Genomic DNA, 18,612 nt, shown 5'->3' with positions numbered 1-18,612 from the left:
CCATTCATCGCTATGGAAACTGGTTCGAAACGACCTCACCTGGCCCTAGTGTTAATGCGCGCACCTGGTTCCATCCCAAGCTATACGAAAAACTGTGACGTCATCACTTAGACGCCCCATGATATACTGTCTCTCTCTCCCCCTCTCTTTCTCCATCTATCTGTGTATCTATTTCTCACACTCCCTTCTGAAATTATAATATGCAAGGACCTGCTCATCATCTGCCCACAGAATACGAACTAATTTGAAGGGAGTTGTGGTGTGAATGAAATTGTAGTGTGAATGGAGCCCTGGTGTGAAGGGAGCTCCGACCTTGCGCGAGCAGACCTCAAACGCCTGCCGTTCTACCTGCTCCTATCTCCAAATCTACATCAAAGTGTTTCTCTGCACGGGCTCAGAGCAGAGGTATTACAAACAAAGAGCTGGACACTTCTGTAACTATACAGGTGCAGAGAACTCGACTGATCACACAACCGACGTGAAAAAAAGCAACAAAATGCACTTTAAAAGCTCTTCAAGAATCTAAATTTAGAGGTCTACACAGAGAAGACTGTTTGAATAATATCATGTTGTCTGAAGAGCCTATATTTAGATTTTATCTAAAAATCAACAGAAGATTACTCTGGCGTGTTCCTCGATGACAGGTGAGGCTATAAATACAGAAGGGGGGAAAACAGCTGCGCAGATTGATCAAGTAGCCGATATAATGTCATCATAGGGGTTCGCCCTGGATCGACAGAGCGCGATCGGCACTCCCACCAACTCATGTTTTTGTGATTATTACGCATCTCAAGAAAAGAAACCATCAAACTGTCGTTGATTGTCGGCCATACTTTCATTCTTCACTTCCTCGAAGATAGTCGAGACACCCTCTGTCTTTGTTTCCCGTAAGGGCTGCTTTAGCAAGCTAGCCATATACCCCTCTTTTGAGGGGCTATCATCCGCGGTCACGGAGAGGACTTCATGAAGAACACCATCTGATCCCTTCGTGGGGAGTGTTCTTGCGAACGATACAGAGGTTTTCAGAGGTCTGCTGCACGCCACATTGCAGACAATTAATAGGTTTTCCGGCTAATTATCTATTGTTTTCTGCAACTTTAGTGCGATGTCCTTTTTCTTTTTCGAAGGGAGTAGGGGGGACGCATCATAAATTTATTCTACGGTTCTTTTGCTACTAATCATGGGCATCACTCTTTGATCAATCAGTCACTGGACCGCCAAACATTACAACTGTGCATTCGCGCAGGCGCGCAAGTTGGTGTTTAGCGTCATCGGTGTGAATTACTATAGTTCAGTAATGCAAACGTGTAACGCATGCCATGATTGTTAAAGGGAAGATAAACCCCAAGAGCAATGTGGATTGAGTGAAAGCAGCAACATTAGTAGAACACATCAGTGAAAGTTTGAAGAAAATCGGACAATCGATGCAAAAGTTATGAATTTTTAAAGTTTTGGTGTTGGAACCGCTGGATGAGGAGACTACTAGAGAATATGACGTATGAGTGGACAACAATACCAAGAAAATATAAAGAAAATACTACAAAAATCAATTTTTCATGAAAATTACAAATTCCATCAACTTGATATGGACATATGTTAAGGGTAGCAATTATTCCCCCTGCTTTCTGAAAGCGGTTGGTCCATTGCTCTTTCATAATTCTAGAAAAGTGAATTTTTGTTGAATTTCCTTTATATTTTCTCTGTATTGTTGTCCACTCATACGTCATATCCTCTAGTAGTCTCCTCATCCAGCGGTTCCAACACCAAAACTTTAAAAATTCATAACTTTTGCATCGATTGTCCGATTTTCCTCAAACTTTCACTGATGTGTTCTACTAATGTTGCTGCTTTCACTCAATCCACATTGCTCATTGGGTTTACCTTCCCTTTAATCGTTTGTGTGCTTTGAGTCCTGATTGGCTCAAAAGAGCTCATAGCGTTGTACACAGTGTCCAAAGTCCCTGGCACGGGAAGGGTTAAAGATGTAGCTCCATGCGTAGACAGGTAACATAGGCCTGTGAGGACCTCTCCAGAGCGTTGTGCGTGTGGTGTGCATGTGTGTGTGTATGTATGTTTGTGTTGTTTGTTGTCTGCTCGTTTGTTGACAGTTGAATAAGTGTATAAGACATATTATCAATTAGGTGGCTGCCATATAGGTCCATACACCTATTGCTGGTGCTATGTGTTACACGCTTTGCTTTTCTTCACCTGAGATGAACAAAATGATGAACAATATAAGTAACAGTTGGCACTAGTTTTTCTATATTTTATCTCGTACTCTTTGATCAAATTGCCTCTGCTCAATTACACGCTGTCTCATTCTTCGCTTGCTGCTCTTTCGGGAAATTCATGTCACTGTCGTGACTGTCTGTTTCGTTATAAAGGGAAGCTGAGTAGGGATTCCCATTTTTTTTTTTTTTTTTTTTTTTGCTTTGCCTGTATTTCAAAGCATTTTGATATTCATCTTGAAAGAGTGACACTAATTCCTGTCTACCTGTCCCGTCTCTGTATGTACGTTATGAACATCCCGTTCCTGCCATACTGGTTAATAAATTAATGGGCGTCAGCAGTTACCGCCATAAAATAAATAAATAGGAAAAAACCGCAAAAAGTACAAGTGCACCATACAGCTGCTTCCACACAGTTGCACAACAGCCGTCGCCCACTCTCCACTCTACACATGAGGTATATAATAGCAGCCTGTAAATACTAGATGAGACAAAATAGATCAGCGCGCCGTTCGAGCAGTGGCCCGTGGAATGCCCCGCCCAACCCCGGTCGACTTGCTGGTATAGACACCTCATTCGCTCCGCCTTTAACCGATCCGTCCAACATTCGTGCCTACCAGCACGAAAACTTGGCTAACAGTAATGTTTTTACAGAGAATAGACAATTGGACACCAATGCAAGCGCCCGCACACACACTCACCCACACTCATTTTATTGTCATTTTATTTCTTTGCACTTTTCAGTGGAATATGATATGTGTAGATAAAACATACATTGACTGAATCGTGGAATTAAAAGGCTTCGGCATCAACGCTGCGCATAAGAGAACACTGGCTTCACAGTAGACAATCGCATCAAATACAAGCACCGTTGGTCATGAATGATGAAAAAAAAAACAACGACAGTTCAGTCCACGTTTCTGTATATTTTATTTGCCCACCTCTCAAAAGGCCAAGTAACGAACTGTATCTAGCCGATGGAGTGTGACATGCTTTCCCCTGTCCGTGCAATCTTGCGTGGAAACAGGTATTAAACATTAGGGTTTGCGAGAAATGTGTCGCAATTTTGAGAACGGCGGCATCGACAAAAAAGATTTTATCACCTCACATCATCTCGAAAATTGATTGCCTATAGCTGGGAAGCGTGAAATCCACGACCAAAAGCAAAACTAAGACCGAACATCATGCATGATTCAGGAATAATAAAAACCAGTTTATGGCCCTTTTTGAACTATGAACCACTAACCCGCAGCGCTTTCGAGGCAAAAGTGCGAGTTGAGGTCACGCGCAACGCGGAACTTCCTGCGAGTGGCTAGGCCTCTTGCCTGGATAGCGTAATTAAAACGCGAAAGTTTGAGCCAAACAAAAATGATATGCCGACTTTTTTCGAGGAAGAGGAAGTGTGGATCGCCTCAGAGAATGAAAGTTAAACATGACATTAATCCCTGCAGAAACAATGTTGGACGAACTGGTAGAAGATTCCCAGGTCTCGGGGGTATTAAATCTTCGTTGCTGTGACCCAGTGACTGGATCTTTACTCTCGTCCGGTGCCATGCGAGACAAAGGGACCGTAAGGAAAGGGAAGTCACGTGACAAAGTAGCCCAAATCCACTGCGTGTTCTTGTTTTCTTTCGCACAGAGCTCTTATTTAGAGTGGCAACGTGACAGACAATTAGCTGAAATCGAATCGATAACATAAACGAAATAAAACTACACTCACACCAACAGTCCCTCGTGTCTCGTTATTGTGTATACTCCCACTGATGTTGCGATCATAAAAATCATAAACAAAACGTGTATTAAGTCCGAAATAAACAGAATATGAATACACACACAAAAAAAAAAATCTGCTTGTTATTGCCGTACAACAATGTCAATACATGTGTAATATTAGTCAAATTATCTTGTATATAGGCAAAATTTCCCCTCTTAAACCTACAGGAAAGGTACATTGAATGAAAACCGAAAAGGAAGCTATTCGTGAAAATATTAAGTGCAACTGGACAACCTGTTCAGATCGTTAAAACGTCACAGGGTCATTGATGTCCGTGCGAAAATTCCTCTCATTAATTTCCTCACAGTCATGCATCATTCATGGGCTGGTGAAACGCAACACATTATGGTTTTAAAGCAATGTGTTCCCCTTGCAACTGATTAACACATTGCCTTACATCGACGTAAATGGATGCAATAAAGACAACCCGGCGCAAGAATCTTATCAATTTGAATGTGTACACCTCAAGGTATGATAATGATAACAATTGATACAGTCCCTTTTTAATGTTTTCATTGTAGTTAACACTTTTTGTGACCCCTATACCTGCAATCACCCCCCGGATATAACTTCATGTGGTGCAATTGTACCAAGTTTTTGTCTTCTCTTTCCTCCTCTTCCTCCTCCTCCTCTTCTTCTTCTTCTTCTTCTTCTTCTTCTTCTTTTCTTATTCTTCCTCGTCTTCTTCTTTATGACCAAACAATATGAATGAACGAAGCGCAATGCACTTTGAAGCCATATCATTTGAATATGTCTGGTATGAAATCGGCTTTAATCAAGTATTTTTTATTTCACTGTCAAGTACGAGCTCCTGACCGTTCGGCCAGTATGATCAATATGAGCATGGTTGATTAATATCTTATATTTCTTCAAATCTAATTTTAGAAATAACCTCCCAGCAGTCAGTAGTTCGAAGCATTGCTGATTTCGTTCTCTCTCTCTCTCTCTCTCTCTCTCCCTCTCTCTCTCTCTCTCTCTTTCTCTTTTTATTTGTTCACCGGAGTGTCATGTCGAGAATCTGTCACCCCTACTCAAAAAGCAAAAAGTGCAATACACGATTCTTAATTTGAGCCGACATCAGATCATAGACCCTTCACACACTTCCTTTTTTTTTTCTCGGCGACTAACGAAGCAGAATACGTTAGGAGTGCAGTAACTAGGAAAACACAAAAACGGATTAACGATTTCCATATCCGCTCCGGTGACTTTTTACATACTGCGCACTTGCGTTACCTTCTCTTTCGTTCATGGTTGTAGCCTCTGTTGAATCGTGGTAAAGATAATTTATGCTAGTCAATCATATTTCCAAAAGTGACTTGACTTTTCCCGTCATGCATTGCGACCTCCCGGGCGTACTGCGAATATCTCCCCAGTTATTTCCGAGAGCGCAGTGAGGTTTAATCGCGCGAATGGCCATTTGATGAGCTACGAGAGTGTTGAATATATTTTCCTTTTATTCGGTTTTTCCCAGACGATTGGAAAACTCGTTACCGCTGAGACTGGGGAACGCGGTGCTTGTTTAGCTCTGATCGAATGTTCTCTGTCTCTGTCTATATGTTTGTTCGTCTTTGATTCTGTTGTTGTGACTCCACTTTTTCTCTCTCTCTATCTCTCTCTGTTTTTTTTTTTTTTAGTTACTATATGTGTCTTATTCTATCCATTCACTTATCTATTTATATATCTATGCATTGTTATACGAACTATTGTACTTGTAGCGTATTTTCATTCCTGTGTTTAGTGTTCGCCATTCCCTTCCTATCCCTCTGCACAATACGTGTATTTACGCGTTTTAAAAAGTCCAGAGAGGTATGTGTGTATGTTTGAGTTTTGTTTTGTTTTGTTTTTTTGTTGCTTCAGAGATGTCGACAATGATATTACCTCCGAACGCAGAGCAAACAAGGCAGGGAGGCGAGTGCTTGCCGCCACGCGAGCAGTGGCGGGCAGTGCAGCGAGGATAGTGCGACCTTGAATTTACAGCATTGTGACGACACTACACGTTTGATCCTGAAAAGTTCATCGACACTGCAGCGATCACACGGCCTGGCCATCGGGATGTACTTTTTGCACCCTACCACTTGCGCCGATCTTCTAATTTAGCGCATTAACCAAAGCTAACAATATCACGGATGGCTGCCATGCGTCACTTCGACCAATGTCACATGTTACCCCGAATTCAGCACTTTCACCCACGTCACCAAACGGTGCATCGGAAATCACGCCCCTTAATCAGATTGGAATCGCCCAAATCTGCGCACATTACAGACAATTTGAGTGTTGAATCGATTAACGGTGCTTTGGACTTTGTCTAGGTAACAGCATGGAGCTACCAAAAAGCATGGTAACAGCGAGCCGTTCTACTTTCTGGAGTTTCCTGTTTGTTTCCACCGATTCCCAGAAAGTTTTGAAATGCAGGCACATTTCAGTTGCTTTCAGAGGTTTTCGATAGGCCTAAACACGTGCTCCCCTCGGTCTAGGGGCAACTGAATCGCAGCTACCAGGAAAACTACAACACACCAAATTTTATGCTTGAACCTTGGTGGTAAACAATATTCTATTGGTTCATTTTTATATCTATAGGTAAGATATAAGATATGCACCATCATTAGCTGGAATACTCATGTGTCATCATGTATGTGTGTTGTATTTTGATGTCCAGCGATACGTCACTGAAAGCAGATGATGAAAGACTGCGCGCTTATCTTAAAAGAGGGTGTAAATATAAACAAAATCAAGACGATTTCAAAAGTTTGTACACGGAAAGTCTACATAGACATAGTAACTTATGTCTGCATCTCTGTTGTGCCCACAAATGGACGATAACTAAAAATCATCGGTTATTCCATGTTTGACCGTGAACTACAATACGTAGGCTTAAGATTGATAGAACTACTCATATGCTGATCTTGTACAATTCAGTTTCGAAGCTCTGATTGGACATAACTTGCATGCAAATATTATGCAAATTGCTTATCTCGGAGGAAATCAGGCTAAAGACGTAAATGGTAATTTGGTCTCTGAAGATCGAGTGTTTATCTCCCTCGAAAATCTGTCGGAATTTCGTAGATTGTTGTTGTTATCGTTATAATACCTTTATGACATTCCCCGTATACTGGGTATTGGTAGTCCCATCACGTGAGTGGAAATGATGGCGTAACCTAGGAAACGAACCTCTTTTCATCCAGCTTCAGGATGCGCAATCTCCCACGAGATAACGACGCCGTGGGAGAACATGAATATTCATGAGGTTGGCATCCTGATAGGTGTGGTCTTGTTGACCTAGATGACAGGAAAGATGCCGTTTGTTGTCTCCGATCATTTCTTTGCATTTCTCGCCGTCCCGATATCCGGAGGTTCTGCTTTTCTTCGCTATCGTCTTCCTTCTCAAACATCTCACACCTCCGAGGAGCACTGATTAACACTTCTTATTTGCCGCGGGCGACGATATTGCTGAAAGGTAGGAAACAGTATTGCGAAGCGGTGAGTGGGTTAAAATGATTTGCAATGTCACGTGCACGATGTGGATATCTTAACTCTTACCGTACGTAGTGACAAGAATATTCCTCTCGTAACGTGACGGTAAGTCACGAAGGTCTTTCTTTGGTCAGATGACGGAATTATCAAGTGCTGTTTAGTTTCGTCATCATTTTTCTCTGTCAGTCTGTCGCGGCTGTTTCCGTTTTGTTGATTACGCAATGTCGACTATCACATAGAACAGCTGTAGAAGCTATTAACCAGACATTGCGGTGGCATTACTAGTTATCATTTCATTATTGTCATATGAATTTACATAGAGCTTTACATACAGAACTTCCCCAGTGTAGTTTACTGTGGTTCAATTTGAGCTATCCACCAGAAGTTGCATACCTACTCAAAGGGTTCACTACATTAACATGTTACAACGATAATTAGGACAAGTCCTGAAATCGAAAGAAAGCGATACCAAATTGATGACTACAAAGTACTCGTATATGACGCCCATACGGATAAACCTCGCTGACCATTGTGAGCATTTAACAAGTGTTTAAGAAAAGAGAGAAAAAAACATTTTGCGGCCGTTTTTAGCCACTTCCTTGGATATCTAATAAGACCCCACATGGCATTAGAGCAAGGCAAACGTATTTTTTATACTGGATATGTTTGGAAAATAATATGTGCTTCGAGAGAAACTAATTTATCGCACAACTTGGCATATTATCACACGCCACATGGATCACACAATAATGGAGCAAGAGCCTATTCTCCATACATATCAACCACTTTTATTTTAGCTGTTGTCTGGAAGAATAGTCCCATTAGCACTTGAACCCTTCTAAAGAAAACAGCCCATTGAAAGCACAGATGTTTCCAAAGTGAAGTGCATTCTTGGTTGTTTGGTGAATAGATAACATTAACAGTTTAATTGCATCAAGTTGATCAACGTTTATTGCGTTACCTGCTAAACTCGAGGAATAGATGAAATGTATGAACGCGCTGTCCTTGAAATGAATAGTCAGGTGACTTAACATGGCAGGTGTTGAACTCAGTCACGTGTGTCATAAGGACATTGACCTGGTACTAATTCCGGGGGCGTGGCACCACAGGCGCCCATTTCACATGGTTTTACCATTCAAGTGTAGTCTGTGTAGGACAGGGACCTTCCTTTTCCTCTACCGCTACATTCCTTTCCCATACAAAGTTTCTTATTATGGGTGAGTTGGTACCAACGGAGTTTTACTCCCGTCGTTTCCAGCTTAAAGCACATTAACTTATAACGTTTGTTTTTATTTTGTATCTTTATCTGTTTTGGTGTTAATGAGAAGTCAGCTCACATCTGCAGTGTGTGTTAGTCAAAAGCAAACACAAAAAGTACCTACGAAATACTTCTTGGCATTACATAATGTAATAATCCACAGCTCTGCCTGTCTGTCCTAGACGTGAAGATGTTTTCAAGACTACGGGCTCGAGCCCGTTTAAGGTGCTTGTGTTCTTTACTATCCGGAGATGTTGTCAATGACGCTCTTCTCTACCAAGATGTATAAATATAGGTAGGCCTACCTGGTACACCAACACCGGTTCCCGATGGGTTTGTCAAGTAGAAGCAGGTGGATGTGCGTATGATTTTGATTCTGACTTCCATGGCGTGTTGTCCTGAAGTCATTGTTCGAATGGAGGCTGCGACCTCGACGTTGATGCTGATGATGACCTCGATTCACGAGGACACCGAAGGTGTGCCCATGAATGCAACGAGCAATGATGAGGCAGTATGAGGACAGCGCCATTAGCACTGACCTCAGTGGGGGATACATTAGACTCATCTTCAGACGTTTTGAGTAGACTTTCAGGCGTTGATGAATACATGCAAATACGTTCATTTTGATGTGCTGAACACAAAATGCAGGATACCACCGTTATACTTGTGTGTTTTTTATACAATCTTAAGCTCGTGTTTCGTGTTAGGTGGTAGTCAGGGGGTAGAAGCTTGATGTAAAGAACGACTAAAGGACTATCAGAGATGATTACGGTCGTTAGATCCAGCCACGAACTCGTAACTAAGTAAATGGGATGTGCGAAGGGTGAGGGGGAAAAAGCGGCCCCTGGATATCACTAACTGATGGACATGGTTATAGAAAGTGACAGCAATAGGATAGCTAACCTTTCAGATAGATCTCATACACAAGTTTGGTGTGATGTTTTAGTAACAACAACGACAACAGCAGCGAGAAATAACAAGAAACCATATCTCATACTGACGGCCTGCTGGAACAGCCGTCATCCGTGTGATATTTGCAGACGGTATTGTGGTTGATTACCCAACTAACAACATCATTACGGTCCATGTTCCTTCTCCCTTCCCTTGCAACACCGCTTAACTACAACACTTGCACACACACACACACTATCTTCTTTCTTCTCTTTCTATCTCTTTCTCTGTGTCTCCTTCTCTCTCCCTCTCTCTCCAGCGTGGAAGTCGGGTCGAATGAAAATGGTCGAAACAGTAAACTGGATTAGAAATTGTCCCTTTCATTCTCACTTCCGTAAACACGTACGTGGCTGACAGTGCGTTCACAGGTCGTCGCTATTTGTACAATAGGGTATAATCATCGAATATTGGGATTAGGCGATAAAATGTGTGTTTGTGACAATGGATGTCTGCGTGTCTACGCACGGGTGACGACGGAGTCATTCGCAGCGTGTTCTCACAGTGCGTGACCCGCGTCATATCGAACACAAGCAGTGGCGCCACATTGCTAGTCGGGAAATGAACGTGTTCTATAAAAGAATGTTGCACCCAAACGTGCAATATCACCCCGAGAAGTCTAGACAAAGGTTAATAGCTGCTGAGTTCGGGATTCTTTGTTACGTATTGTACGGAGAGTGTCGCCGCGGCTTCACTATGATTAACCTTTTTTATGCCATGAATGCTGTATGGCACAAAAATCCCATACCATTCCTGGCACAGAAAGGGTTAATTTCAATTTATGAGTTACACACGGGTTATACCTTGTGCCTGAAAGAATCATCCTTGGGCAACAGTAGTAGTGAGAAAATCACTGTCACTGTCTTCTGCGGCAGAATTTTCTACTCAAAGATGAATTAATGTTGCCATTTTTTAAAACCTTTTCCAGTGTTCTGGTTAACTTTTTGCCATTTGTCAAGAAAGAAGGCAAAGAAGGATCCAAAATGATATAAAAGTCAAATTACCATTTGATTATCTGAACGTATTAGAAGCACTCTTTTAAGTGACTTGCTATTTCGTGTTCAGCTATTTTGCATCGATAGACTTTATAGAGTAAACTCAAACATTACGATTGAGGATTTATTAAAATCGCACATAAAATAGTCCGGTAATTAGCTTTAGAGTTTTGGTGTTTCAGGTTTTTTACGAAACGATTATATTTTTCACCACAGTAAATCAAAGTAGATGTAGCAATAAAATCATCTCTTGCTGACTTGTGGAGAGAAAATGGAAACTTCATGTTTTGGTCGATAGTTTCCACCTAAAGATAAGGCCCCAGCAACGATGGAGACATTCGTAAGCCGTAATGGAATGCAAGGCGCCACAATTAATAGAATCGGTTTACTTCTTTGAAGTTGTTGAGAAGGCCAGGTTATTAGACCCTCTGACACGCTCTAGTTTGCTACAAGGACGGGGAGAATGGACAGTCATGCACCATGGACCCCGCCATGTCATCCTCGGAATGTGCTCCCTGAAAAATTAATGAAGTATGAAGTGTTACGTAACATGATTTAGCAACGTCGATAGTGGTAATTAAAATGGAACATTGTGTTGATGGGGCTTCCTAACCTAACCCAGGTTTGACCCTCGTTACGACAATTAGAGTTCAATTTGTCATCTGTAATAAAATATCGTGATTCATCATAGGCCATGATAAATAAGTTACGCTTGCAACTTTCCGACTGGGATATTATTGTGAAGATATTAATGGACAACTACCTCTGATATGAGCTTTTTAACGACGAATTTCTTTTCGTTGACGGGAACCAAACACATGGTATGTCATGTCACTCAGGCGCAGAATTTGATTAGCTCACTGAATACGAAATCAGTGCTTTTGGTTTTACTCTGTCGATTTATAATTCTTCCGAGACGAAGCGCGTAGCAGTACATGAACGAGATAATGTTGGTTGTGAGACGGAACAGCAGGACCTTGGAAACCACTCGGAGGTCCGAGGTGCACTCAGATAGCTCTGGTCATCCGGGCTTTGAGGCGCCACTCTTTTGGTTTCCTTTCGGTCCATCTCTGCTTCTCTGATCTGACTAGATGTAGATCATGGGGAAGAGATCACTTCACCGGGTATCCTGAAGCAGTCTAGACGGTATTACGTAATCATCCCTGGCCTTTCCCACACGAACACTTCGATATCGACATGGACCCAGACCCATGATATCGAGCGCCTTACTTATCATGACTCATTTCACCACTTAAAAGAAACCAAGGAGCCTGGTGAAATATTTCGGCACAATGATCGATATTAAAGTGAGAGGATGAGACTTGTGCACGACTGAGAAACTTGATACCATTTTAAGAACATTCTTCTTCTTTTTTTTTCTTTTTTGCTATCACTCGACAGAGTGCTGTGATAACATTTACCAACTTATTCCGGTATTCACTCGTGTTTAGTGGCAACCTTGCGAGACACACTCACGTGTGTACAGTAGTTTTGTTGCGGTCTGTTGTAAATCGGCGCGTGTGTATAGTTGCTACATCGGGCTATTTTGAGCATTTTCTTATATTGAAGAGTGACATCGGCGCCAATGATTAAACGACACAGTATTCACCCACCCACCCACCCCCCCCCCCCCACACACACACATAGGACAGTTAACATGTTTTCATGTGATATCTTATCATCGAGGGGCCACTGAACGATAGCAATGGTGACGACAAGCCATGAGAGAGGATGGGGCACGGTTTGTCTGATCGCGAGAAACAGGAATCGTGTCAGAGGAATGAGGAATCAAATCGAGGTTGAAGGGTTTAGCGTGGACCTAATGGTCTGTCAAACACATCAACCTCGGCGTCATTCTCCTAGTCTCAAAAGCGTATACACTATAAGGTAACCTATACATGTACTTACACCAACTCGGGGACATAAGAGCTCCAACACTGTGTAAAGTCTGCGTACCTTTGGCATGGAGGTACTATACGGAGACGTGAACTTTATACACAATACACGATATAATATTCTGTTACACGTTGATACTATGATAGTGTGAGAAAGGAACGGAAGGATTAGCGTCAGATGAAACCATGGTATAACACGCACTCAAACAAACTCACAAGTACATGAAACACACACTCAAATATTACCATAAAAAGATAAGCCATAGTCCACTTTCCCTGATACCGAGTACTCATCTAGTATTCATGATATAATATGGAGGATACTCACGTAGAAAAATATATGCAGACCAATAATACATCTACGTTACATGATTATTGTAGCAGTCTTACACGTGTTACTCCACCAATATCAGGAGAATCGATACAAGAGACCTTTACAGTATATCTGACTTCGTGATGTGCCTTGAGGAAGTATTAGCGTTTCTTCAATTCATTATCTATATTTTGTATATTGTCCATAGTTATTCATCCGTGATACAAAAGGATAACTTTAACGTTACAAAATTATCAGAAGTACTGCCCCCAAAATTTGGGCATTTCACGACGCTTCGTTCTCTAAGAAAATCAGACATTTGAAAGGAAAATCCAACTATCAGCAACGATCCTCTTATCCTGAGGTAATCTATCGGTCGTCCTTTGTATTCGTTTTTGTTTTGTTGTTGTTGTTTTTTTACTTGTTTATGCTTTGATTTTCTTTGTATGTGTTTGTTTGTTTGTTGTTGTTGTTTTATTTTTTTTTATAGCCGGCCCGGAAGCATTATTCTTCAATGCATGGCACTCTTTCCACGTGACTCCTCTGGACGGTTTTTTAATTAACTTTGCTAACTATATTAGCAGTGACAATGTCTAGTCTCGGCAAGAGAAACTTGCCGCAGCCTTGCAAGAAGTTTGTCGTTACTTTCTTGTATGGTGGTCTTTGTTGGACAATCGTGCCTGTTCTAGCAGGCTAAAGTGATTGGCATGGTTGCAAGTTACGTCCACCTTTTCTCTGGCTGAATATCTTTCTGCTCTTAGTTTCTGTGTTTCGGTCCTTTGAGGGGAAAGAGATGAAGGGGAAAGAGAAGTATGAAACATTACTTTGAAATGATGCCTTTTGTCGTAACCATGGCACCCTGTGGGGAGACATGCGCACTAGCCTCGTCAGAAGTCCGCTGCCCGCTGAGACGTCCCCACTCCATCTCTCCTCTTGGTAATACCATCATCTCTGGCGCTGCGCTCCTCTCTGCGTGGTATTCACAGCCCCTGCTGTCGCCGTTCAAATCCGCGTCGATTGCCCTTCAGCGCCGGGTCGCACGCCGCGCGCACTGGCGACGCCACAGCGATGGATCCAGGGAGACTGTACTTAGTGGCCAAGTAAGCGTGAGAATCGTTTGGTTACCAGTTGGCGGATCACTCAATCGAACAGCGTTCCATCGAAGGTCGCTGCTTACTACCCTTCTCACACACGGTTTCATGTTGCGGCCTGATGTTGGGCAGATCTTTCAGAAAAAAAAAAACAACAACTAAAAATAAAGAAATTAAGCAGAATGAGCAGTAGGAAAGCAAGAAAGTAATGGTAGCGCATAATTGCAATATCCTGCCTCTACCTCGAAAACGAACAAATCTTGGCGCGCGCCAGATGGCTTGGCTGGGCGCGTTCTTTTATTTCGTGCTGCGTTGCCACAGTCATTAGAAAGTAACGCGAATCTCTTACTAAAGTCATCATATTTCTATTCCTTGGAAGGAGTTTGCATCGTTTGCTCTTTCTGAACGTGATCATGAAGGATATCAGACAAGAACGAGTCATTATTGGTCTATAGGCCGTGGTGGTGGTGGTGGTGTGTGTGTGAATGTGTGCTGTTGATGAAGTGTATCATGTGCAAGGAGGTGGTCCCTCCTTCCAATAGTGTTTGTGAAGATGTGTCTGATAAGTGAGCTTGAGTATAACTTTATAAATACGGTATGCATGATACTTAGCGTAAATCCGTGCTTTCTATCATATAGGCCCTATCTTTAAAATAATAAACACATCCACGCATTTGATACACATTGTTTGTATGTATGGTAAAAGAAGGTGTACTCCTACGACGAGGAACGTTTTCGAACATTCACAATACAGTATCCATTCAATAGACGCTGGGGTTACCTTCTTTTGTCTATTTTAATTCATCTGCAGTTTAATCCTATATCTTCAAGATTTGAAAACCTTATTTTGATTTGAAGTGTTCATTGAAACCAGAGCATCTTGACCTGCTAATCTAGCCTTACCATTTGAAAAAGGCTAGTGATCTTGCCAAAATAAAGATGCAAAAATACATATTATGCCTTAAAAAAAGAAACTCTGGTGGGCATTTCTTTAAAGTCTTCATAAATCTTTAACTTTCATATTTCGGACCGTAGATATGAGTGTAAGGATTTGCATGTGTGTTTGTAGACGTCATTTTACACTGTTTGAAATAGCAGCAAATACTGTACTCATATATGTTTTACAGTTTTAATGATTGATATGAAATTATGACTGTAACGTGCTTTACAAAAGAAACCAACGCATCAAGCGCCATCTATTTCATTAGTGAGGCAAGGCATATCCCGAAAGATGTGTTTGGCTTCTGCTCATAGCTAAAAGGGGGAAAACTGAGTGGTGCTGGCGTCTTTTTCCATGTACACTACGTCAACGAGTTGATCTGATTAACACGATGGTTTCATCGATTGAAACTGATTACGTAACGCGTTCTGAAAAGTTTGACCCTGTTCACCGTAGCGCGAAAGAAAGGCCATTCACGTGGGTATGGTACACGTGAACGGGGTGCGTAAATAATAACAACGCGTTCAGTGGGCCACCACTACATGCCGCATCTTTCAGCTTGCAAGTGTGTTTTGATGATCGACAGAGAGGTGAAAGTAATTCTACCGGCGATTTCACCACAACTGCACAGGTTATGTGTATTCATGTTTTTTCGAAAGACTTCCGTGCGTCTCTAGGAAGCTTTTGACTCTATTTTTAGCCTTTTCTGGCCCGCTGCCACAAGTCATAGAGATTCACCTCACGGAGCTCACTTTGGTGTTGTTGTCGTAGTTTGTTTTTGTGTTGGCGTTGCGGTTCTTCAACAGTTTCCAATTTTGAAATCTCGTGATTCTGTTGATTTCTGTTGCCTTTTATTTTTGTACGCCACAGTCATTCAACTGATAGGCTTGCTATCTTCTTCATACCGTAAACTACCTGATGGAAACATCGAACATATTGCTTTGGCAAGTAAAACAAAACCAAAAGCATACAAAGTAAAAAAAAAAGGTGTCATGAATCAGTATTTCATACAGTCTAGGGAAAGTAGAATGATAGTTTCCGTAACCCTTAAAAATCCACAGGTAGGCTTCTTTGTGACCAATCCAAAGGCGGGCATGAATCTGATAGTACCCTCCTAAATCTCGTTCCGTAGATTCCGTAAGTAACCCCCCCCCCCCCTCCATATAATGTCTCGCGCAGGTGATCATGTGTCGACGCTCCTTAGGTTTGAATTATCTAAATTGATCAGATTCGCTGTCCTCCAGCAGAAGGTGTTTGTAGGCCAATGAACTTTAACAATGTTTCCTCTCTCCCTCTCCATCTATCTATCTGTATTTATCTATCTGTATACCTCTTTCTGAAACAGGGCTGTGTATTTCTCCTAAATTCTGAGCGAACAAACTTCCAAAATGTCAGCTGCTCCATCGTGCATCCAGTCTGAACACGCTCTATTTTGTGTCGTTTCTTGAATGATTATTTTGGTAGTGATAATAATGATGATGAGTCATTTCTATGAATCTGCATTATTATTCGGATTCGAACCTAGCTAGTGTCGCCCGCGTACGTGTCAAGAACCATAACATCACAGATATATTTCATTGTTGTTGTCGTTGTTGTTCTTGTTATGGCTTGTGTCAAAAGAGATGGTGTAAATTTGGCAATGTTTAATAAACTCATTATCTGCGTACTTTTTTTTCACTTCACTCAGATCACATCCTCGTCAGACAGCATGAAGGTAGGCGAGCTACCCTTCAATCCTCACCGGCGAAGCTGCCCGTGGAGCCGAGTGGGCTTGACTGATCAAGACGTCAACAGCAACCCATCTCCAGCACTCCAGCGACCGTCGCCGCTAACAGCTCTCCTATTCGAAGCCAGCAATTCAGCGCCGTCATCGGCATCCGACTCGACGTCGTCGACGGAGCATGAAACCGCAACGACACCGCTGCCGACGCAGCCCTACGTGCCCCAGAGGTGTACCTGTCCGTGTAGCGACAGCGTGAAATTGGTGCGCGACCCGACGTGTGGTATGGACATGGACTTAGCGAGATGGCTGACAAAATGTGCAGAGTTTGGTCACGGGCACACAAGCCCAGCCAACATCAACAACGTCCATGACAGACAATTACTCGTGTGCTCAGCTTGGAAGGACATCGTCATTCTGTACATGGCGCAGAACAAGTTCGATTTCACCGTAGTGTATGCCGCAATACGCGACTACATGCACCATCTACCCCAACAACAGAGTAGTTACGTGCAGTCATATTCTCCACTCTGTACAACTGGCGAACAGTTCCAAGGGGATGTCTTTGGCAAGACAGGTGGTGTCACGCAGACCTACGCGCACCCGTTGAGGAGGGGGAGTGACTTTGGGATCCCTACCATGAGAACTGTTGAGCAGCTCAGGTTTACCCTCTCCAAGCTGCGCCAAATGCAGCTGGACTCCAAAGAATACGCAGTACTCAGGATCCTGCTGCTCCTGAATTCAGGTAAAACCATCGAGTGCTGTGGTCATGAGTTACTCTCAATGACACTATTCCTTAAATCCACCATAGTCATGGATATACCTTGCACACATATTCTATGATAATATTAGACAAGCTGTAAAATACTTCATTTCTTCCATTGCTGAGTAGAGTCCTTGAACATATAGTTGGTACAATGTACATGTCAGTGCCCTAAGAGACTCATGTCCAGTCTTAACCTATGTTGATGTTGCCGCAATTATCCTGAACGATATGGAAAACCACACCACGCCGGAGTATGTGCAATTCACCTTATCAAATATATGTAATTTGCGTATACATAGTAGGCTATGTATCTATTCACTTTAGCTAGTGTGTTATGATGGATCTATTTAGCCACGGTAGCCTCATTCAACGTAAGCAGTTGGCGAGATTTGAATCTAGTCCCGTCATTTGAAAGCCAAGTCTTATCCACCATACCACAGTCACCCCCCCCCCCCCCCCTGCCAAGCAATACAGGTGTTTCCTATTTGGAAATGTTTCAGTGTGTACATCTGAGTTCAAGCTGATATAGAAATGATTGTAATCTTACATTCGTTCGTCTCGTACACTGCAGATCTTCACTCGTTGAAGGACAGCAGAGCTGTGGAGAAGGCTAGCGAGAAAGTGCACACGGCCCTCATGGAGTACGAAACGCTCAAGTACCCGGATGATCCTTTGCGTCTCTCCCACATGCTGCTCTTGCTGCCCGGTGTGCGAGGCTTCAGCGCCGCGGTCTTCGAGAACCTTTTCTACCACCACCTCATCGGGGATACCAGCGTGGCTTCGGTGCTGCGAGAACTCATGGTGCGGTAATGGAGCCACGCCCACAACCAGTCGGGGGAATTCCCTCCTTCGAACATTCGCCTATAGGGATGGGGGGGGGGGGGGCACTTTCTGTTTGTTTAGATGATCACTTTCAAGATATTGTCAAATGATTACAGAATCAAGTCCACCTCTCGTGGGTCTGCAATGGAGTGGAATTTGTCTCTTAGCATTTCAAAGTACCGGCCGATAAGGACCTCATTGAAAATAGGTTAACCAAACAAGCAAACAAAAGATAGAAAGTAGACTTAACACAGCGAAAACCATAACTAAGTTTTATTGTTCAAGCAAAGTAATCGCATTATTCCTTAACAACATATACATAGTTCTGTCTGAGCAACTAAACAAATAGTACGACGGGGTGGGACAGAAGTTAAGATGGAAAAAAATAAGA

General features: G+C 42.5%; 1 protein-coding gene across 1 annotated transcript in view; it reads left to right on the top strand.

Moving 5' to 3' along the window:
- LOC139732903 (uncharacterized) overlaps window positions 1–18,274 on the top strand; it is a 33,176-nt gene extending 14,902 nt beyond the window's left edge. The window contains exons 2-3 of the mRNA XM_071643740.1: window positions 16,601–17,378; window positions 17,971–18,274. Coding sequence (XP_071499841.1) covers window positions 16,622–17,378; window positions 17,971–18,209 — 996 coding nt within the window. The 5' untranslated portion in view covers window positions 16,601–16,621 and the 3' untranslated portion in view covers window positions 18,210–18,274. The remainder of the gene's footprint in view (window positions 1–16,600; window positions 17,379–17,970) is intronic.
- The last annotated feature ends 338 nt before the right edge of the window (window positions 18,275–18,612 follow it).

Source organism: Diadema antillarum, unplaced genomic scaffold (genome assembly GCF_040938485.1).
Source record: "Diadema antillarum isolate AM-2024a unplaced genomic scaffold, OU_Dant_1.0 seq00000455_RagTag, whole genome shotgun sequence".
Lineage (NCBI taxonomy): Eukaryota > Metazoa > Echinodermata > Echinoidea > Diadematoida > Diadematidae > Diadema > Diadema antillarum.
Note: the sequence above shows the minus strand (reverse complement) of the source record. Positions and strands in the feature narration are given on the sequence as shown.